Genomic DNA, 23,616 nt, shown 5'->3' with positions numbered 1-23,616 from the left:
AGAATATATAAATAGTCAGTTCATATTTGAAACAGCCATTCAATTATTCATTGTAAGCAACAAAATAGTTAAATATAATCAATCAAAACAATTGCAGTGCAATTAAATTGAAGTGATTTAATATTGATCAAATCTAATTTGAGAACCTGTGATGTAAATGTTACTCATCTTGTTCCATTATTAAAAACATGTTGTAACAGGTATTCCACTTCTGTCAGATATTTTTAGTTGTAATAAATTAAGAGATTTAAAAAAACACTGATTCTCTGCCATAAAAAAAGAAAGTATTTTTTACATCAACTTGAAAGGTGCCTCTATGTCTCTTAAAATGCATATGATTCATAGAGCAGACTCTTTTGCCAATGTTTCAAATAACTCCATCTTGTGGAATTCAGTTCTGTAACCATTCTCTTCTAGCCTACTCATGCAATGTACAGTATTCTCTGCCGTTTTCAGATGACCATTCTAAGCGATTACTCTGGTTAGTCTGGAGCTTCGATTTGAATAGAATAAATCATGAATGAATGGCCAAGTAGGCAGTACGGATCCAATGATCGTGTATAGGCCAGTTACTGACTAGCTTCGATATCCAGGCATCTCATCGTGAAGCTCACTATTCATAGTGAACAGGAGTTTACCACGTCTGTCTACCCGAGACTAGCATTTGTCAGACCCAAGCAACAGAATGCTGCTGCCAGTGGAATGAAAGGAATGGGCAGCGCTATTACCAGACATGCTCGATGTTTTCTTGGTGAAAAGGCTATAGAAATGGGTCTGATCTTGATGTGTTCTAATTTCAACATGGGTTTACTGTTTGGGATGAAGGACTCCTTAAATAGGGTCACAGCCCCCTCTTGTGCCCAGTTTTGAGTTTTGCACTGAGCAAATGAGATCCAATGGAAATAATGATGACGCACACTGGTGCTATCAAACAAACTGTTACATTAGAGGAATTGTTTTGGCTTTCCTTCACCCATTCCATACACCTTATGGCATTAGAGTGCATGTATGACTATGTGTGTGTGCATGTTAACACTTTGTTCATACCTCTACACTGTAGGCCACAGTAACACTAAGCCCTGGGGATTGGTCAATGCAAGTAAATAGACATACACTTATGATGAGTCTACATTTAACAAAATGTTCCATCTTCCCTGTTACTCAGGCTGTGTAGGTAATCGATTTTACTACCCTGATTTTGACCTCTGAACTCTATTGGGTCAATGCTACTTGACTGTCAGTGTGCATGGATTTTAAACCAGGGACATGCATTATACATAATAGAGCCCTATTATGTCTAGAAATTCAACCTGCGCAATGCTCATTGTCTCTATCCATTGATAAAGGCATCACCAGCTGACTGGTCTCCATGTGTTCTACTGTAGTCACTACTGCTGTAATCTAGTTCAGCAGACACCCCCCCCCCCCCAATGCTCTGACACAGGGTCGGCTCTAGCCTTTTGGGGGCCCCTCCACCAAGTGGGCAAAATGTTTTAGTGGCCCCCCTCTTGACGGTGGAGATAAAAGAAAATATCAACATTTTCTACACATTTTGCCATGGGGCGTAGAGAAAATGTTGCAGTTTAAAAGCAAGTTTTCTGCATTTCTACACATTTTGATTACTACAAGTTTATATAACTGGCTAGACTAACTTAACAACCTAAAAATTGTTAGCTGACATGGCTAATTGAGTGACTGTCAGTGAATGACAAAACAAGAAATAAACTGCTGATGCACAACCAAATTTCAAACTTGCACCTTGTGTATTCTACTATTCTAACTCTCAACAGTAGGTTGAGACGCCGCCTGAGTTCCCAGACTGAGTTTTGTTGGGGGGTCGGGGCCCCCGAGCGGCCAGGGGCCCTAAGCGCCCGCTTATGTCGCTTATGCCTGCTTGGGTAGTTTGGTGGACCAAAGCTTCAAACGTGGCCTTCATTAACCCAATAGAAAGATCAGGAAAAAGTCCTAATCCATAGCCATTGGCTTTATTTCTAATCAATCACCTCCCTCCGAACACTTCCCACCTCCGTCTTGCTAGCACACCACAAGTTTTCTGATTCGGAGCCACAACTCCCAGTCATGTAATTTGCTAAGATCAAAAATGTTTGTCATTTATTTTTATTTTTACTACCACATAGGCCAGATTTGAGTCATTGGAGTTTCAGGCTTATATGCGATATGGACAATTACCCTGGGGACAAGGTTACTACTGCTGCTACTGATTTAGCATGCAGTGCTATGTCAGTGGTGGAAAGACAGAGTGCAATTTCAGTGGTGGAAAGACCGCTATTTCAGTGATGGAAAGAAAGAGTGCTATTTCAGTGGTGGAAGCACAGAAGCATAGAGTCATATCCATGAGTATGGGCAGTTTAAGGGCAAAGAGGAATTGAGGAGAACCTGAGGAAATTTGGGGTTGAGGTGACAATACTGACCTCCAGTCTTATATTGTCAGGTAGCCAAGTTTATTATTTTCTAAAGACTCTGACTAAACTGTCCTATCAGAGATTTCATTTTTATACTTTCTATTTTGGCTACACTAGTGTTCTGTGACGTGTTGCATTGCAGTAACAGTGTGTTGACTTTACTAAAAAGATGGTAGACAGACACGGCACATAACCTCCATCACCAAACACACAACGAGAGTCAGCTTCAGGAGGAGGTAAGAACTACCCTAGCTTCATAGCACTTTGTTTTACACTGGTAGGAGCCCTCCCCATGACCCTTGCCTTTCCCCCTGGCCGGCCCTATGGTCCTGTATAACAGAGTGTGCCCTGTCCCTGTCCTGTTTCCTTCATCATTGTCACGTGTAGTTGTGTCTGCTGTCGAAGCTGCTGTACGCAGAGTGTGTGGTCAGCTTTCTCATGGAGAGGCTGTCTGTCTTGGCGTCGGGCCGCGCCCCAGACTTGCTCCTCAGGAAGGGGTTCCTGGGTCCCCCCAGCCCCCCACGGTCTGCACCCCTCTCCATCCTCTCACTGACCGACAGGCTTTTTCTGTGTGAAGGAGGGGCCAATGATGGGTGGGAGGAGTCATCTGAGGAACAGCTGTTGGCTCGTTCCAGCCTGAAAAAGGGCGAGCAGAAGGGGGTCCCACTCGCCCCTCTTAAGCCTCTCCCCATGCGATGGGGTTCGGGGGCCGGGGCCAGGTCCTCTGGGTCTTCAGGGTCTGACTCTGTATGGCTGAGCTCGGCCTCGCGCTCTGGGTAGGAGGAGCCCATGTCCGGGGGCTTATTGAAGGGGAATGAGGTGGAGCCTCCGGGGGAGTGGGAGCGCTCTGCGGTGGTGTAAGGGGCGGAGACACACCTGGTGTCTATGCAGTCAGTGATGCTGGTGTACTCAGCCGCTTTGACCTGAACCCCTGCCCCTAGGCCTCCGTAGCAGCCTCGTGGGGTAAACATGAGGCTGTGAGACTTGACCAGCTGAGTCTCTTCTAGGTAGCCCCTGCCGCCAGTGGACAGGTAGCGGCTGCTCTTGGAGCGCTCCAGCGGTCCCGCTGACGGGGGCGGAGAGGGGTCCAGGTCCCAGGGTGGCATGGTGTTTTCTGGGAGAAGTTGGGCGGAGCATAGCGAAAGGTCTGCAGCCGCACTGTCCTCGAACACGGCCCCACCCTCCGAGTGTCTGTCGCCCAAACCGCTGCCTCCACCGTAGTCCCTCCCGCTCGACAGCACCGCCTCCATAATCTCAGAGTGGAGCGAGGAGTCATGCCAGAGGGGAGGGGCCATCCTCAGCGGGTCCGAGAAGACCTCGGCTGGCCCCGCCTCCTCGGACGCCGACACATAGATGTCGATGCAGGAAGAGGGGCGGTGCTGCTGGGAGATGGACAGCGTGGCCAGTGGGAGGGGCTTAGACTCCTTGGGGGCGGTACCCGAGGCCACCGACTGTGAGCTATTGGCCCGGTGCAGGCTGAAGGAGCGCTCCTTGAGGAAACGGTCTGCCCTTTCAGCCCTGTCGGCCCCAGCTCGCTCACGACCTCCGCCCGCGTAGAAGGAGTGACTGCGTGTGCGCGTGGCCAGGCTGGTGGGGGAGGGTGGTGACATGGAGCCCTCTGCACCCTCATTGACCCGGTAGGAGTTCCCCTCTTGGCTGTTGAAGCTGCTCTGGCGCAGGATGTAAGCCGCATCTGGGCACTCACCCTGACGCAGCATGTAGGCCGAGTCTGTGCAGTCGGATGAGGTGCGTGAGCGGGCCTTGTTGACCTCGCCCCGCTCCACCCCCGTGACTCGCTCAAGAGCCACAGCGATCCGACCAATCAGTTCCTCCATCTGGGCCAGCCGTATGTCCACAGTCTGCAGAGATGACTTCATGAAGTGTTCTCTCTCATTCACCTCCTCCAGACGCATGGCCATGTTCTCCACTCTGAAACAGACAGAGAAAAAGGAGATAAAGAGAGAGATAGAGAGAAGAAAAGGGAGAGAGAGAGACAGAGCGAGAGAGACACACAGAGAGAGAGAGAGAGAGAGAGAGAGAGTGAGGAAAGGAGAGAGAGAGAGAGAAGGAGTGAGAGAGAGAGAGAGAGAGAGAGAGAGAGAGAGAGAGAGAGAGAGAGAGAGAGAGAGAGAGAGTGAGGAAAGGAGAGAGAGAGAGAAAAGGAGTGAGAGAGAGAGAGAGAGAGAGAGAGAGAGAGAGAGAGGGAGGGCACTCCACTGCAGGAAAAACAGAACTAGACAATCATTTGTGCCAGGTGTGATATCCCTCCTAAACAGCCCGGGCTAATGTTCCTATCCACCCAGTAAGGCCAGCAGGCTAGTCTCTTTCATTGGTATGTAACTGTTATGAATTTTGTACTGTCAATTTGTTGTGTACTGTATTTAAACATCACTTTAAACATGTACATGATACTGCAACAACATGTAAAGAGAGAGAAGAAAATAAAAGGGAGAGAGAGAAAGGAGAGAGAGAGACAGAGAAAGAGGGAGAGAGAGAGAGAGAACGAGAAAGAGGGAGAGAGAGAGAGAACGAGAAAGAGGGAGTGAGAGAGAGAGATGGAGAAAGAGGGAGAGAGAGAGAGAACGAGAAAGAGGGAGTGAGAGAGAGCGAGACGGAGAAAGAGGGAGAGAGAATGAGAGACAGAACGAGAAAGAGGGAGAGGAGAGAGAGAAGGAGAAAGAGGGAGTGAGAGAGAGAGAAGGAGAAAGAGGGAGTGAGAGAGAGAAGGAGAAAGAGGGAGAGAGAGAATTAGAAAGAGGGGAGAGAGAGAGAAGGAGAAAGAGGGAGAGAGAGAAGGAGAAAGAGGGAGAGAGAGAGAGGAGAGAGAGAGAGAGAGAGAGAGAGAGAGAGAGAGAGAGAGAGAGAGAGGTGAAAGAGGGAGAGAGAGAAGTAGAAAGAGGGAGAGAGAGAGGAGAAAGAGAGAGAGCGAGAGAGAGAGGAGAAAGAGAGAGAGAAGGAGAAAGGAGTGAGAGAGAGTGAGAGAGGGAGAGAGAGAGAGAGAGAGAGAGAGAGAGAGAGAGAGAGAGAGAGAGAGAGAGAGAGAGAGAGGGCACTCCACTGCAGGAAAAACAGAACTAGACAATCATTTGTGCCAGGTGTGATATCCCTCCTAAACAGCCCGGGCTAATGTTCCTATCCACCCAGTAAGGCCAGCAGGCTAGTCTCTTTCATTGGTATGTAACTGTTATGAATTTTGTACTGTCAATTTGTTGTGTACTGTATTTAAACATCACTTTAAACATGTACATGATACTGCAACAACATGTAAAGAGAGAGAATAAAATAAAAGGGAGAGAGAGAAAGGAGAGAGAGAGACGGAGAAAGAGGAAGAGAGAGAGAGAGAACGAGAAAGAGGGAGAGAGAGAGAGAGAACGAGAAAGAGGGAGTGAGAGAGAGAGATGGAGAAAGAGGGAGAGAGAGAGAGAGAACGAGAAAGAGGGAGTGAGAGAGAGAGACGGAGAAAGAGGGAGAGAGAATGAGAGACAGAACGAGAAAGAGGGAGAGGAGAGAGAGAACGAGAAAGAGGGAGTGAGAGAGAGAGAAGGAGAAAGAGGGAGTGAGAGAGAGAGAAGGAGAAAGAGGGAGAGAGAGAAGTAGAAAGAGGGAGAGAGAGAGAGAGAAGGAGAAAGAGGGAGAGAGAGAAGTAGAAAGAGAGATAGATAGAGGAGAAAGAGAGAGAGAGAGAGAGAGAGAGAGAGAGAGAGAGAGAGAGAGAGAGAGAGAGAGAGAGAGAGAGAGAGAGAGAGAGAAGTAGAGAGAGAGAGAGAGAGAGGAGAAAGAGAGAGAGCGAGAGAGAGAGGAGAAAGAGAGAGAGAAGGAGAAAGGAGTGAGAGAGAGTGAGAGAGGGAGAGAGAGAGAGAGAGAGAAGGAGAAAGAGGGAGAGAGACAGAGAGAGAAGAGAGAGAGCGAGAGAGAGAGAGAGAGAGAGAGAGAGAGAGCGAGAGAGAGAGAGAGAGAGAGAAGAAAGGGGACAGGGAGAGAGAGAGAGAAGGGGGAGTGGGAGAGAGGAGGGAGAGAAAGAGAGGAGGGGGTGAAAGCAATTATATTGTCCTTTTCTGGAAATAATGTCAACAAAGTATGAGCCTACATCATATGTTGCACTTAAGTATGACAGGATTATGTATGCCCATGTCGAACCTCTCTGACGTCACTCGGATCCTCTCGTCATTTGAGGAGTTGAAACGGTCATCCTTCTCGCGGAAGTACTCCTCGATGCACTGCTCCTCAAAGTCATGCACTTTCTTCAGCTCATCTTCAGTGATGAAGAGCTCTGTGATGGAAGGATGAAGAAAAGCAACAAAGGGTAAAAGGAAAGAAGGAAGGACACATTTCTAAATGATTTGGCTCTAGGCTGTACTCACTCAGGCCATAATCTCTCTCCTCATCGTCGTGCTTCCGCCAGCGACAGCACAGGTGCTTGAGGACCATGGTCATGTGACTGAAGATGATGAGGGGGGGGGGGAGGATGGGCCGCTCGTAGAAGGTCATGATGAGCTGGTACCTCTGGAACTTCCACACCTGGTTGGAGATGGACTTCACCTCAAAGAAGGTGTTACTATGACAACAGACAGTAACAACCAAAATGTCAAACCAACCCTATGCAGATGGAATATGCACTGAACAAAAATATAAACGCAACATGCAAAGTGTTGGTCCCATGTTTAATGCGCTGAAATAAAAAATCCCAGAAATGTTCCATACGCACAAAAAGCTTATTTCTCTCAAATTTGTGCACAAATTTGTTTACATCCCTGGCCTAAACATATACATTTGCTTAAACCTTTAAAATCGACTCGGATTTCCACAAGTGTCTGGGGGGTAGGAGCTAGGGGTTGTTTCTGGACAAGGCCCTGCTATGTATAACCGAGTGGGCATAAGGAGAGTGTAGGTCTACAGAGCGAGACAGACAGAGAGAGAGAGACAGAGAGAGAGAGAGAGAGAGAGAGAGAGAGAAAACATACTTGAAAACAGCGATGAGCAGGTTGACCAGCAGGATGTTGGCCACCAGAAGGTAGCAGGCCATGATGGCAGGAACGATCCAGGCTCCCGTCTTACAGGGCGGCAGAGCCACAACATGCCCGTCCTCTGTGGTGATATTCTGACCACACGGAGCTAAGCACAATGACACAACCACAGGGTCAGGATGACACACAAGGTATCACAGATTGTGTCACAAGACAAAACAAATGGGTAGCCAGCCTAAAGAGAGTTTCTCCGACAAACATAACAAATAAAGGCAAACATACTGTAAAAGCCAATTGTGTGTCAAAACAAATTAATATACAGACAACAACTAGACAAGCAAGCCAACATAAGACGAACACAAAATCAAATTAAAGGAAGATGTCAACATACAATAAAAACATACATACAAGCAAACCCAGGCAATCACACCGAACAGACAATCACTATGCTGACATCTAAAATAAACAAACCAACAAATAAACAGAACAACAAATTCTTCAAGTTTAGCAAACAAACAAGAGGCATAATATACTGTATATATGCATATTGTTTGGAGGGGATAGGAAGGAGTGAGCACTAGAATGGAAAGGTGTTATGTGCTGAAATGTGTCTCTCACAATATATTCAAAAATATATTGTCAATAACTTACATTCCCAATATGTTTAAACATGGCATGATGTTTAAATTATATTGTCACATGCGTGCCATAGCCTAGCTGAATAATGACTATACTACAGATCAATTGAAATGTATTTAAGATACATCATACGTTTTTTCCATCAGTGATGGTTCAGTTGCTGTGGCTTATAATGGGAACACTCAGCACTTTCACTTTGGATGCTCATTTGTTTGTTTGCTATGAATCATTATATTCATACTCATCTCTGGATTTCAATTGATCACACAAGGCAGCCCAAAGGTAGAGAACTGAAGTAATTTGCTATCTCTCTATCTCACAATTTTACACTCAAAGAAATTGGGTAAAAAACTCTGACAACTGAACCACGTGAAAAAACAGATTGCAGATGATGACAGGGTATGATATGTTCATGTTTGTTTGTGTGTGATTGTGTGTGTGTGTAAATTCAGAATAATATTCTGTATCTATGTGCATTTGAGTTTAGGGGTGCTTTGAAATGTGTAGGTGCGCTTTTGATTTGTGTGTGTGTGTGTGTGTATATATATATACGAATCTGCGTGTGTGTGTGTGTGTTTGTGTATGTTTGGTTGTATTTTCAAGTGTGTATGAGTATTTGCGCATCTATGAGAGTATGGTTGAGAGTACATTATTGTGAGTTTGCGTGTCTAGATGACATTGTAGGGATGTTACAATCTCTAGTGATAGCAGAGCTGACATTGGGGGATGGCAATAATGACTGGGTTTACCTGGCAGCCTTACTTTTCCAAAATAAAACAAAATATGTGATAATGTCAAAGGAGCATGTCTGTAACAATGATAGTTTCCTTTGAGATTTAGTAATGTCATCAAAATAAACAAATAAATAAACCAAATGAAACCAAACAAGAGTGCTACTGCCATGAAACACAGTTATTGACCTGTCAGTATGTCGTGCTGCATGCTTAACCATAGAGATGGTAAAGAGGACACACCTCCTATCTTTGCCATTGATAGCTTCTGTGACAGCATGGGCATCGCCACTGAGGGCTATCTCATAGAGATAGATAGAGGACATCCTTATATCTGTGCCATTATAGCATCTGTGACAGCATGGGCATCTCCATTGAGGGCTATCTCATAGAGATAGATAGAGGACTCATCTTTATATCTGTGCCATTATAGCGTCTGTGACAGCATGGGCATTGCCACTGAGGGCTATCTCCATCTTTTCTACTTTTATGAGTTCATTGGCGGGCCATAAAAAAACGGAAAAGGTGCATACTGCCACCTACTGTGCAGGAGTGTGTATAATCTGAACAGGCATAAAGCGAAGGTTGGTGATTTATTGCCACCTGAAGTGCTGGAATGTTTGCTCAGGAGTATAAATCATTGGCTGATCCCTCCTGCTGACCAGGATGGAATTCTTCCCTCCACAACCCATAGAAAGTCCCTCCCAGTTGACTACATTAAAATGGTGAAAACCTTCAATGCTAAAACAGGTTTTATGGAAAGTGCACCCTCTATCCATCTCTATGTGCATATCTGACTCAATAGCAGCCCCTAGATGAGGGTGCAGTGATGGTATGGCAGTGAGGCTGGAATGGTGTAGGGAGGGGACGGGATGGGGGTGGGTCTAATTATCGATTAACTGGCATTCTGATTGAACATAGCAATGTTGGTATGGACCATTATTACGCCAGGTTCCATGAGCTCGAAACTGATTTTCGATCATCCAGAGTTTTGAATTCAGCCTGTGCTTTAGCTTCCTACTATGCACATCTGAAACAAAGAATGACAGCATTATTTCAGATCTCCAGCTTTGGGCTAGTCCTTCCATTCTATACACTCTCACACACGCACACACGCACTCCCTCAAAACAGATGGTGCATTCAGAGAGCAATCATGTACCTTATTTGAGTCGATGACTAAATTACTAAGCAATGTTACCTGCTGTTAGACATCACCTGACCTCATCACTGAGATAATGTGAGTTGTTAGTGATCTGTCCTCTGCTGTTGTCAGAAAATATAATATGGGTATTTTTTTGTGCAATATTACATTTGCATGACCAGCGTGAATAAGAACCAATCCGGCCACCAATGTCTTTCGTTGCACTAATATAGTTCCCCCTGGGGGGAACTGAGAGGTTCCAAGTGCGTGGCATTTCAGCACCTGGATGACTTCAGCTATTCTGCTGAGTGTGTGTGTATGTGTTGGAGGAGCGGGCAGCCTTACACGCCGAGCTCGACTCTCCACCACTCCACCACCCTTTCCCCCTCCCTCCCTCCCCCCACATCCACCACCCCTTGTGGGCTTACGGTCGATCTGATCAGCGAACACTTCTCCATAGATCATCCAGTAAGGCATGAAGAAGATGTTCCGAGCCAGCATCCAGGACGGGTCCTCATTGGGATTCAGGATGGCCTGCCTGGCCACTCCGAAACTCATCAACACTACCAGCATGATGATCACAAAGTACATCATGTCAATCATCTGAGACAGAGAAGGAGTGGGAGGGAGGAGAAAGAGGATGACAAAAAGGGAGACAGGGAGAATGTTTTAAACTAATATATAACTCATTCATCTTTATAGCATTCTCATTAAGTGAGCAATTAAGTAGAACATTAGACACCAACCAACAGACAGGCAGACATACAGACAGAGAGAAAGACAGACGGACAGACAGGCAAACCAAAAGATAGGCTGCATCCAGATTCTCTGCCCTTCTCCTGAATGTTGCATTTGCACACTCCACATCATGGTATTCAAAGCATTGGACTGGTGTAAGCATTGGCTGGAGGGATTTTCCACCGTTGTTAAATCCATGACTGGGAGTGTGCAAGTGCACACAGCCAGTGACAGACTCCGCCCCCTCACCATCTTGCCGATCATCATGACATAGGGGCCCAGGTACTTGTTGACGCCAAAGATGTCGAGCAGCCGGATGTACCAATAGATGATGTTGACGCAGTAGATGACCCGGCCGTAACTCATGAGGGGCGGCTCCTGGAGGCGGAGCACCATGCCCACGGAGAAGATGAGGATGGCCATGAGGTCCGTGATGTTCCAGTACTCCTGGAGCCACACCTTCACCTTCTGCAACAGCTTCCCCGGCTCCGACATCAGAATCTGGGGGAGGTAGACAAGGAGGGAGGGATGGAGGGAGAGAGAGCGGGAGAAAGAGGGAAAGAGAGAGAGAGAGAGACGCACTTCAGAGTGCTGGCCATGTGAGAGTGCAGGCCTATAAAAGGTCACTGAAGAATCTGTTCTACATAAATGGGTACAGGTTTGGAAATGATGACGAATGCGAATATCTGTTGTTTTAGGATGCTGACAGAGAGTGCAGGGCTCTTAGTAGGATAGTTTCATTTGGCCACTGGAATTTTTCTCCTGTATTTAATTTGATCTTGCATTGGAAAATCTGTGGTTGATTGACTAGAATGACACACTTCATAATGTGCAAATCCCCCCACCTCTCTAGCATGTGTCTGTGTTATAGACTGTATTGTGTCTGTGTATGTTTGACTGTATTGAAAAAGCCATGAGAAATCCTGGAGTTGAACCATCTCTCTGTATATGTGTGTCCTGCCCTACCTCTCTCATCTTCTCGATGCCATTGGTGAAGATGTAAGCGATGACGATCCACTCTTGCGGTGAGGGCCACAAGTCCATCTTCACCAGAACAATATAGTTAAACAGCATCAGGTACGCCACATAGGCCATCTGGGGACAAACACACAGTTTTAGGGTCTCCCGGAGCATGTGGGGAGTCTTCAGTGCATGCAGACGGTCTTACAGACGACATAAGGTGTGGGTCATAAGTGGGTCTTAAGTAGTCTTAGAGGGCATTCAAATTGTTTTAGCACAGAAAAGTTAGGTTGCACCGCGGTATAGGCAGAACAAGTGATAGTTTGCCAAAAATGAACTTATTTAGTACCCATAACTGTACCCATAAAAAATGCACTACTGAACTGCAGTGAGGTAAAAAATACAATGCAGTGTGACAAGACTGTGTTCATATTCATTTTCATGGCTGCTTTGTAGATAAGACAACTACTGCAGGAGAGGAAACATCACAGAGGTTGGTTTTGAATGCAAAGCAGATCATGATGATTCCCTGACCGAGTTACAGTGCATCTGTTCCTAAAATGAATCCATTAATTTGATATGGGTTTTTCTGACCCTACGGTTACAGGGAGGGAGAGAACGGCTTTCCTTTGAGTGTTTTTTTTATCTCCATGAATAAGAGATGACGCTCCCTGTTGGGGAGGGCTTATGGTGGTGTCATTGGACTGGTGGACTGAAAGAGCCACCATGGGAAATGGAAGATGAAGATTAAAATGTTGTGCTTGTACAGACAATGCACACAGACACAGACAGAGACCTAGAAAGAGACACACTGTGTCACACACTGCATCTATCTACTGGGTTCTCTGTGAAAACGATCTAATCCCCCCAAAAACACTTTATGGTTCTAGGTAGCAACAAGCCCTAAAAGCAGACTCACTGTGTGAAACCAGAACTTGACGATGGGGGCATTGTAGAACTCGTAGATCTTCCGGCCCATGGGGATGAGCCGGTGTCTATTCTGTACCTCCCCCACGCCCTTCTTACGAGCCGCATCCGTCCTTACCTTACCCAGCATGGCCTGGGGCATCACACCCAGATAGACAGAGAGAGAGAGAGAGAGAGAGAGAGAGAGAGAGAGAGAGAGAGAGAGAGAGAGAGAGAGAGAGAGAGAGAGAGAGAGAGAGAGAGAGAGAGAGAGAGAGAGAGAGAGAGAGAGAGAGAGAGAGAGAGAGAGAGAGAGAGAGAGAGAGAGAGGGAGAGAGGGAGAGAGGGAGAGATACAAAAATACAGGAGAGCGGGAGGAAATCATGAAAGAGCATTAGAGCTGTTCCTATACCGTAGTTGCATGAGCAGCAGCAAGCAGAGGCAAACTCATTCTGAATGTGGCATGTTAGTGGCATTGAGTGCTGATGACACACATGACGCAGACACTTATGGATCGAGTCTCGGATGACAGTGACGGACAGTAGAGAGAGAGAGAGAGACCGAGAGAGAGATAGAAAATAAGAGAGAGGACAGCTAGGAGAAAGAAAGACGTCTGACGTCCATTTCTAAGACTCTAACACAGTTTGCCATCCATAATGGGGGAGTCAATCCCAGAGGTTATAATCATGGATGCCCAAACTACACCACACCTTTGGGGAGTCAGCAAACGGTATTGTATTGTATTGTATTGCATGTCTGGGGAAAAGGGAGAGACACCCCGCGGTGTGAAAATCACACTGCCATGCCGACCTACATGCATATTTTAACTGCATATGGACTGGGAGAGTTGGGGATTAAAGTGTGTTTTTGGAGGCATCTGAGGTTGACTTGCAATACAATCCCCCGGGTGTATTGTAGCCTAGTATCTATTTGTATGAATCTGTCTGATTCATATAGTTTGTGTTCTGGGCTGCATTTGAACAATCAGAAACCAGCAGCTCACAATGGCAAGCGGAAGAGCTCATGACAGATGTAATCCTTTGACAGAGTGTTTTGGGGAGTCTCAAGGACTCTCATCAGCATTCTCATAAACTCCTGTTGCCAGTGAGTATTTGTGCCGGCTGGCTGACTGAATGCAGATGACAATATGTAACGCAATGTCTATGTAGATGGACCGAGTCACCAATCGCCTGTTCTACATTGAGAGAGGGTGTTCAGACAGTCAGGCGGTGTTTGAAATGGAACCCTACACCCTATATAGTGCACTATTTTTGACTAAAGCTCCATGGGCCCTGATCAAAAGTAGTGCACTATACAGGGGATAGGGGGCCATTTCGGATGCACCCACAGACTGTGCATCTGCATAGACCAGGCAGATAGGCAGGCAGGCACAGTTATGTAACCTGAGCAGCTGAAGCTGCTGCCATAGATCAGATGAGAGACACCCTCTCTTAGCAGCATGCGGAGTGATGCGCTGTTGCCAGCGCCACAGGGGAGAGTGAGGGGCAGCAGTCGCATACGATACCATACCTCTAGTAAGACCTTAGCTAGGAGAGAAATGGAACAGAGGGAGAGGGAGAGAGAGAGAGAGAGAGAGAGAGAGAGAGAGAGAGAGAGAGAGAGAGAGAGAGAGAGAGGGGGAGAGAGAGAGAGCGAGAGAGAGAGGGGGGGAGATAGAGAGAGAGAGAGAGGGGTAAAGACAGAGAGAGTGAAAGAAAGAGGGAGAGACAGGGAAAGAGAGAAGAGAGGAAGGGAAAGAGCAAAAGAGGAGGGAAAGCGAGAGAGGTGGAAAGGAAGAGGGACAGAGAGAGAGAGAGAGAGAGAGAGAGACATCCACAAGGAGCCGAGCGCGGCAAACAGACTGAGACGTTACAACTCCACAACCACGTCTTCGCCGAGACGACAGGAAACGAGAAGCAGGATGACAGGTAGGTTTGGGGGCGGGGCAGGGCTGTTCTTACTGCCCCTCCGGTTGGTCAGAATAGGGACAAGGCTTGGATGGGTGTGTAGGGACAATACTAATGGTGTGTGTTTGTTAACTGTGGGTCTATTTGCTGGCTAAGGGTGCGTCCGAAATGGCCCCCTATTTCCTATATAGTAGGGAATACTAATTGGCTGCCATTTGAGACGCAGCCTGCGTGTGTATAGTCTGAAGGCGGGGCTGAGGTGGGTGTTCTCACCACGGAGTTGTACTGCGTCTCACAGTAGGATCTTACTGTGAACTCCATGTCCTCTTCCTCCTTCTCATTGGCGGGCTTCTCAGGCTCCTCCTCCTCCTTCTCCTGCAGGTAGGTGTCCTGGTCCTGGGGCATGTACGACATCTCATCCTTGTTCTTGAACTCCAGACTCAGGATGGACGGAGGCAGCAGCAGGCCCAATATCACCTGTACAGGGGTGTGGAGTTAAACATATGCACACAGGCAATACACACAAACGCATACAGAGACGCTTCTTCAACAGTTGTCACGTGGCACGACAACAAGTCCATATTTCTGAGCTCGACACCTTGAAATCGCATAATTATATGTCTGACGTGCAGATAGTTTGCATATTTAATGCAGTGGAGAGGAGCGAGCTCATCTGAGGTTTAATTAGAAAGGCATTAGTCCAGACAGCTAGAGAGGGGTAGTAGAAAAGGCAGACAAAAGGCAGAAAAGAGTCTGGGGGAGGGGAATGGAGGGGGAGATATCGTTAAAAAAGTTATAAATGGCTCCCTCTTCTTTCCACCATTTTGTTTAAAATCAAATGTTATTTGTCACATGCACCGAATACAACTGGTGTAGACTTTACCGTAAAATGCTTGCTTACGAGCCCTTCCCAACAATGCAGAGTTTAGTAATACAAGAATGGAGCTATATAGAGGGAGTACCAGTACCAGAGGTAGATACAGTTGAAGTTGGAAGTTTACATACACCTTAGCAAAATACATTTAAACTCAGTTCTTCACAATTCCTGACATTTAATCCTAGTAAAAAGTCCCCGTTTTAGGTCAGTTAGCATCACCACTTTATTTTAAGAATGTGAAATGTCAGAATAATAGTAGAGAGAATGATTTATTTCAGCTTTTATTTATTTCATCACATTCCCAGTGGGTCAGAAGTTTACATACACTCAATTTGTATTTGGTAGCATTGCCTTTAAATTGTTTAACTTGGGTCAAACATTTCGAGTAGCCTTCCACAAGCTTCCCACAATAAGTTGGGTGAATTTTGGCCCATTCCTCCTGACAGAGCTGGTGTAACTGAGTCAGGTTTGTAGGCCTCCTTGCTCGCACACGCTTTTTCAGTTCTGCCCACAAATGTTCTATACGATTGAGGTCAGGGCTTTGTGATGGCTACGCCAGTACCTTGACTTTGTTGTCTTTAAACCATTCTGCCACAACTTAGGAAGTATGCTTGGGTTCATTGTCCATTTGGAAGAACCATTTGCGACCAAGCTTTAACTTCCTGACTGATGTCTTGAGATGTTGCTTCAATATATCCACATAATTTTCCTTCCTCATGATGCCATCTATTTTGTGAAGTGCACCAGTCCCTCCTGCAGCAAAGCACCCCCACAGCATGATGCTGCCACCCCCATGCCTCACGGTTGGGATGGTGTTCTTTGGCTTGCAAGCAACCCCGTATTTCCTCCAAACATAACGATGGTCATAATGGCCAAACAGTTATATTTTTGTTTCATCAGACCAGAGGACATTTCTCCAAAAAGTACGATCTTTGTCCCCATGTGCAGTTGCAAACCATAGTCTGGCGTTTTATGGCAGTTTTGGAGCAGTGGCTTCTTCCTTGCTGAGCGGCCTTTCAGGTTATGTCTAAATAGGACTCGTTTTACTGTGGATATAGATACTTCTGTACCTGTTTCCTCCAGCATCTTCACAAGGTCCTTTGCTGTTGTTCTGGGATTGATTTTCACTTTTCGCACCAAAGTACGTTCATCTCTAGGAGACAGAAAGCGTCTCCTTCCTGAGCGGTATGACAGCTGCGTGGTTCCATGGTGTTTATACTTGCATACTATTGTTTGTACAGATGAACGTGGTACCTTCAGGCGTTTGGAAATTGCTCCCAAGGATGAACCAGACTTGTGGAGGTCTACAATTCTTTTTCTGAGGTCTTGGCTGATTTCTTTTGATTTTCCCATGATGTCAAGCAAAGAGGCACTGAGTTTGAAGGTAGGCCTTCAAATACATCCACAGGTACACCTCCAATTGCCTAAAATTATGTCAATTAGCCTATCAGAAGCTTCTAAAGCCATGACATCATTTTCTGGAATTTTCCAAGCTGTTTAAAGGCACAGTCAACTTAGTGTATGGAAACTTCTGACCCACTGGAATTGTGATACAGTGAATTATAAGTGAAATAATCTGTCTGTAAACAATTGTTGGAAAAATTACTTGTGTCATGCACAAAGTAGCCTTATTGGCTGCGTCCGTAACGGGTCTGCGGTCAAATGACCACCCCTCATCACTGTCAAACGCTACCTTTAACACTTTACATTTACATTTACATTTACGTCATTTAGCAGACGCTCTTATCCAGAGCGACTTACAAATTGGTGCATTCACCTTATAGCCAGTGGGATAACAGCTTTACAATATGTTTTATTTTATTTTATTAAATTTTTGGGGGGTGGGGTGGGTAAGGGGGGGGGGGGGTAGAAGGATTACTTTATCCTATCCCAGGTATTCCTTAAAGAGGTGGGGTTTCAAGTGTCTCCGGAAGGTGGTGAGTGACTCCGCTGTCCTGGCATCGTGAGGGAGCTTGTTCCACCATTGGGGTGCCAGAGCAGCGAACAGTTTTGACTGGGCTGAGCGGGAACTGTGCTTCCACAGAGGTAGGGGGGCCAGCAGGCCAGAGGTACTTTAGCGAGCAGGCCTTCCTAATTGACATGGCCCACGTATCCTGGATGGATATCGATCTCATTCCGTCAGTACAGGATGCCTGGTTATTCTTTAAAAGTGCTTTCCTCTCAATCTTAAATAAGCATGCCCCATTCAAAAAATTCAGAACTAAGAACAGATATAGCCCCTGGTTCTCCTCAGACTTGACTGCCCTTGACCAGCACAAAAACATCCTGTGGCGTACTGCATTAGCATCGAATAGCCCCCGCGATATGCAACTTTTCAGGGAAGTTAGGAACCAATATACACAAGCAGTTAGGAAAGCAAAGGATAGCGTTTTCAAACAGAAATTTGCATCCTGTAGCACTAACTCCAAAAAGTTTTGGGACACTGTAAAGTCCATGGAGAATAAGAGCACCTCCTCCCAGCTGCCCACTGCACTGAGGCTAGGAAACACTATCACCACCGATAAATCTATAATAATCGAGAATTTCAACAAGCATTTTGCTACGGTTGGCCATGCTTTCCACCTGGCTACCACTACCCCGGCCACCAGCTCTGCACCCTCCGCTGCAACTTGCCCATGCCCCCCCCTGCTTCTCCTTCACACAAATTCAGACAGCTGATGTTCTGAAAGAGCTGCAAAATCTGGACCCCTACAAATCATCTGGGCTAGACAATCTGGACCCTTTCTTTGTAAAACTAGCCGCCGAAATTGTCGCAACCCCTACTACTAGCCTGTTCAACCTCTCTTCCGTAACATCTGAGATCCCCAGAGATTGGAAAGCTGCCGCGGTCATCCCCCTCTTCAAAGGGGGTGACACTCTAGATCCAAACTGTTACAGACGTATATCCATCCTGCCCTGCCTTTCGAAGGTTTTTGAAAGCCAAGTTAACAAACAGATCACCGACCATTTCGAATCCCACCGTACCTTCTCCGCTATGCAATCCGGTTTCCGAGCTGGTCATGGGTGCACCTCAGCCACGCTCAAGGTCCTAAATGATATTATAACCGCGATCGATAATAGACAGTACTGTGCAGCCGTCTTCATCGACCTGGCCAAGGCTTTCGACTCTGTCAACCACCGCATTCTTATTGGCAGACTAAATAGCCTTGGTTTCTCAAATGACTGCCTCGCCTGGTTCACCAACTACTTCTCAGATAGAGTTCAATGTGTCAAATCAGAGGGCCTGTTGTCTGGACCTATGGCAGTCTCGATGGGGGTGCCACAGGGTTCAATTCTTGGGCCGACTCTTTTCTCTGTGTATATCAATGATGTCGCTATTGCTGCTGGTGACTCTCAGATCCACCTCTACGCAGATGACACCATTTTGTATACATCTGGCCCTTCATTGGACACTGTGTTAACAAACCTCCAAACGAGCTTCAATGCCATACAACACTCCTTCAGTAGCCTCCAACTGCTCTAAAACACTAGTAAAACTAAATGCATGCTCTTCAATCGAACGCTGCTGGCACCCGCCCACCCGACTAGAATCACTACTCTTGACGGTTCTGACCTAGAGTATGTAGACAACTACAAATACCTAGGTGTCTGGTTAGACTGTAAACTCTCCTTCCAGACTCACATTAAGCATCTCCAATCCAAAGTTAAATCTAGAATCGGCTTCCTATTTCGCAACAAAGCCTCCTTCACTCAAGCTGCCAAACATGCCCTCGTAAAACTGACTGTCCTACCGATCCTTGACTTCGGCGATGTCATTTACAAAATAGCCTCCAACACTCTACTCAGCAAATTGGATGTAGTCTATCACAGTGCCATCCGTTTTGTCACCAAAGCCCCGTATACTACCCACCACTGTGACCTGTACGCTCTTGTTGGCTGGTCCTCACTACATATTCGTCGCCAAACCCACTGGCTCCAGGCCATCTATAAATCACTGCTAGGCAAATCCCCGCCTTATCTTAGCTCATTGGTCACCATAGCAACACCCACCCGTAGTATGCGCTCCAGCAGGTATATCTCACTGGTCATCCCCAAAGCCAACACCTCTTTTGGCCGCCATTCCTTCCAGTTCTCTGCTGCCAATGACCGGAACGAACTGCAAAAATCTCTGAAGCTGGAGACTCTTATCTCCCTCACTAACTTTAAGCATCAGTTGTCAGAGCACCTTACCGATCACTGCACCTGTACACAGCCCATCTGAAATTAGCCCACCCAACTACCTCATCCCCATATTGTTATTCATTTTGCTCATTTGCACCCCAGTATCTCTATTTGCACATCATCTCTTGCACATCTATCATTCCAGTGTTAATACTAATTGTAATTATTTTGCACTATGGCCTATTTATTGCCTTACCTCCATAACTTGCTACATTTGCACACACTGTATATATATCTTCTGTTGTATTTTTTGACTTAATGTTTTGTTTTACCCCATATGTAACTCTGTGTTGTTGTTTTTATCGCACTGCTTTGCTTTATCTTGGCCAGGTCGCAGTTGTAAATGAGAACTTGTTCTCAACTAGCTTACCTGGTTAAATAAAGGTTAAATAAATAATAAAATAAAATAAAGATGTCCTAACCGACTTGCCAAAACTATAGTTTGTTAACAAGACATTTGTGGAGTGGTTGAAAAACGAGTTTTAATGACTCCAACCTAAGTGTATGTAACTTTCCGACTTCAACTGTATGTACAAGAAGGCAGGGTAAAGTGACTAGGCAACAGGATAGATAATAATAAGAGTAAAATAAAGAACAGAGTAGCATCAGCAAATGATGAGTGTAAAAGTGTGTGTGTGTGTGAGCTTGTGTGTGTGTGTAATGTACATGTATGTATGTTTATGTTATGTCGTCTGCATGTGTGTGTTGTGTGTGTGTGCGTATGTAGTGTATGTGAATGTGTGTGGGTTTTGTGTGGGAGTGTCAATGTAGTGTGTGTGAGTGAGTGTTTATATGGTGTGTATATACAGTCTAGTGAGTGTGCGTAGGATCAGTGCAGATAGTTTGGGTACCATTAATTGGCTATTTAGCAGTCTGGCTATTTAGCAGTCTTATGGCTTGGGGGTAAGCTGTCTCGGAGCCTGTTGGTCCGAGAGCCGATACTCCGGTACCGTTTGCCGGACGGTAGCAGAGTGAACAGTCTATGACTAGGGTGGCTGGAGTCTTTGGCAATTTTTCGGGCCTTCCTCTGGCACCGCCTGGTATAGAGGTCCTAGATGGCAGGGAGCTCGGCCCCAGTGATGTACTGGGCTGTCCGCATCACCCTCTATAGTGCTTTGCGGTCAAGGGCGGTGGATTTGCCATACCAAGCAGTGATGCAGCCAGTCAAGATGCTCTCGATGTTGCAGCTGTATAACTTTTTGAGGATCTGAGGGCCCATGCCAAATCTTTTCAGCCTCCTGAGGGGGAAGAGGCGGTGCCATGCCCTCTTTACAACTGTGCAGGTGTGTGTGGACCATGTTAGGTCCTTAGTGATGTAGACGCTAAGGAACTTGAAGCTCTGGACCCGCTCCACAACAGCCCCGTCAATGACTTAGACCTGGGTGAGCACCTTGATTCCCAAAACATTTCTTACTATGACTGTGATATGCGGATGTCTCTCTTAACTACCTTAAGATGAATGCACTAACTCTAAGTCGCTCTGCATAAGAGCGCGGATAAATGACTAAAATGTAAAACTTTAAAATGTTTCAGATGAGTGAAGGAAAGGACACGTAGTGTCAAGGAAGCTGTATAAGGAAGTTGCTTAAGTGGATAAGGACCCAATCCATCTTCTCACCACTCACTAACTGACTTTCTTCTTCAGGCCTGTGGCAGCAGGCCAGTCTTATTCATTAATGCACACCGTAGAAAAACGTTTTGCAACTAAAGTACGAAAACAAGTGTTTCTCATTGGACAAGTTTTAGTAGTGCCTTCCTGTTTCAGTCCGTTTTCCTCCATTTGGTGCCTGGTGAATACAACCCAGACAGGAAGGCATGTGTGTGGTGGGGCTTTATGGGTCATGATGAGTGTGTAGTGCTATTTGCTGTGTGATCTACTCCTCAGTGTATATCAGCCTGTTTGTTATACCTTTGGTTTCTGCTCCATTGAATCTGTTTCCCAACCAGTTCTATACTGCACCTGGATTCATCCTCCTTACACTACACAACCACCCAGTGGTCCCCAAGCACAGCTACTCATAATAATAAATGAATGTGTCCTTTCATGATCTAAGCAGCTGTATGCTATCAAACCATAACCAACTCACTGGCTAACCTACTTGGCTGGGCTGAATAATAGCACAAGCCTTTACAGTGTATTTAAAGGTGCGTTGTCGTAAATCAACATTAAAAGTGTTAGGAATGGTCAAGCGACAGCTCAAATATGGGATATCATTAGCCATTATTCCCAGCAGGCCAAGCGGGGTAATTGCAACAGCTATTTCAGTATACACTTTCACCTCTCTATCTGTCTCCATCTGTCTGTCTTTCTGTCTCTTTGTCGCTCTCTCTCTCCGTCTGTCTATCTCTGTCTGTCTCTCTCCGTCCATCTGTCCGTCTGTCCGTCTGTCCGTCTGTCCGTCTGTCTGTCTGTCTGTCTGTCTGTCTGTCTGTCTGTCTGTCTGTCTGTCTGTCTGTCTGTCTGTCTGTCTGTCTGTCTGTCTCTCTCTCTCTCTCTCTCTCTCTCTCTCTCTCTCTCTCTGTCTGTCTGTCTGTCTGTCTGTCTGTCTGTCTGTCTGTCTGTCTGTCAGCTGGTCTACCTCTGAAACCCAATGGACTGTGTGACCCCTGACCCTCTGACCTTTAGCCCAGAGTTCTTGCGCATGCGCAGGCGTCCCATCCACATGTCGGTGAGCAGCATCTGGCTGCAGGTGTGGGCGATGAAGTCGCGGTGCTTGGCGGCCACAGCCAGCTGCAGGCAGGTGGCGTTACTCCAGTTCTTCAGCTCATAGGTTAGCAGCTTCATGGCCATCTGCTCGTCCTGCTTGTAAGACTGGTCCAGCAGCTCCACAGCTAGCTGGCCAAACTCACTGAAACACACATATAGGATGTCACACAGTGAATGCTTGAGATGGACTAGGCTACATTGCAGTCGGACATATCAGCATAACGTACAGATAAATGCACTGCTACGCACGCACACACAAACACACACACACAAACACACACACACACACATGATGTACACAAACACTAGTCAAAGGATTAGGATAAGACTTCAACAGCAAGCTGGTCAAACTCTCTGAGGAACAAACACACCAATATGGTCTGCACTTGACAGAAAGAGAAGAGTCAGAGCTTTGAAGAGAATGGCAGTGTGTGTGTGTGTGTGTGTGTGTGTGTGTGTGTGTGTGTGTGTGTGTGTGGCACCCGAGAGTTCTTCCCTCTGATCAACATCCAACATTTTCATAACAGTCTTTTTAAATGAGCAAGAACACACAAATAACAAACACGAAGGTTCATCCCACACACATACCATTAATTAAACTACATGTACGTCATTTGCTAGAGTACCCTATGTGTGTTATCATTAGCTCTATATATGTATGGCGGTCCTATGAGATGTGTGTGTTATCTAAAGCAGGTCAGGCTGAGAGGAGGAGTATGGATGCCGCTCCAGTCCAGACTCCCAGCTCAACTCCACATTAATCATTCAGAAGAAAACTTTCCATGAAATAAGTGGTGCTCAGACCAGAAAAAATACTCTGACCGCTTGGTTAGCTGAGAAGGTGTGTGCGCGCGTTCAGTTGTGGGTATGTACATGTGTGGCAAACTCTACAAATGCTTACGTGTTTGTGATTGCTTGTCTGACTCTGTGTGTGTCTCTGTGTTTGTTTTCAACTCTATGTGGTCTATAGTACCTGGAGTTATGGTTGAGCTCCTGTGAGATGTCGTCTACCATGTCGTTCTCGGAGGCCTCGTGGGCCATGGCCTTACACAGCTTACAGGCCACCAGGGCTTTAGCCATGGCCTCCTCCCCATGCTGCCAGAAGAACAGCGCCATCTTCTGTCTCTTCATCAGCACAGCCCACACCATCAACTCATGGAAGGGGAAGTGGAAGTGGTTGATCTCAGGGTCATCCAGGTCAATGTCCACCTCCTCCTCCCGCTTGCGTGTAGTCTTCTGACGACCCCTCCGGATCGGCATGTCATCCTTACGCAGGGCACACAGGACAAGAGCAGAGAAATTGATGAATTGGTTTTTGAATGTGATGCTCAGCCTTGGCCCATTGAGGGAGACAGACAGACATTAAGAGAGACTGTGATCAAGTAATATCATTCACATTGGCTATGGTCTTGGCGATATGGATGCAGTACCATGGCCATG

At 46.3% G+C, this 23,616-nt stretch overlaps 1 protein-coding gene across 2 annotated transcripts in view; it reads right to left on the bottom strand.

The window, feature by feature from the left end:
* The window catches only part of LOC121584638 (transient receptor potential cation channel subfamily M member 3), a 174,244-nt gene that overhangs the window by 18,479 nt on the left and 132,149 nt on the right, over positions 1 to 23,616 (bottom strand). Inside the window, exons 15-26 of one of the 2 annotated variants that reach the window (XM_041900639.2) lie at positions 23,150 to 23,442; positions 22,090 to 22,318; positions 14,684 to 14,887; positions 12,517 to 12,657; positions 11,604 to 11,732; positions 10,887 to 11,138; positions 10,328 to 10,502; positions 9,695 to 9,787; positions 7,385 to 7,535; positions 6,785 to 6,978; positions 6,561 to 6,693; positions 4,129 to 4,352 (exon numbers count right to left, since the gene is read on the bottom strand). In XM_041900639.2, the coding sequence (XP_041756573.1) occupies positions 4,129 to 4,352; positions 6,561 to 6,693; positions 6,785 to 6,978; positions 7,385 to 7,535; positions 9,695 to 9,787; positions 10,328 to 10,502; positions 10,887 to 11,138; positions 11,604 to 11,732; positions 12,517 to 12,657; positions 14,684 to 14,887; positions 22,090 to 22,318; positions 23,150 to 23,442 (2,218 nt within the window). Of the gene's footprint in view, positions 1 to 1,724; positions 4,353 to 6,560; positions 6,694 to 6,784; positions 6,979 to 7,384; positions 7,536 to 9,694; positions 9,788 to 10,327; positions 10,503 to 10,886; positions 11,139 to 11,603; positions 11,733 to 12,516; positions 12,658 to 14,683; positions 14,888 to 22,089; positions 22,319 to 23,149; positions 23,443 to 23,616 lie in introns of those variants that run through there. The other variant, XM_041900638.2, reaches the window with a different exon arrangement.

This window comes from Coregonus clupeaformis, chromosome 16 (genome assembly GCF_020615455.1).
Source record: "Coregonus clupeaformis isolate EN_2021a chromosome 16, ASM2061545v1, whole genome shotgun sequence".
In the NCBI taxonomy this organism is placed as follows: Eukaryota; Metazoa; Chordata; class Actinopteri; order Salmoniformes; family Salmonidae; genus Coregonus; species Coregonus clupeaformis.
This window is presented reverse-complemented; position numbering and strand designations above follow the sequence as displayed.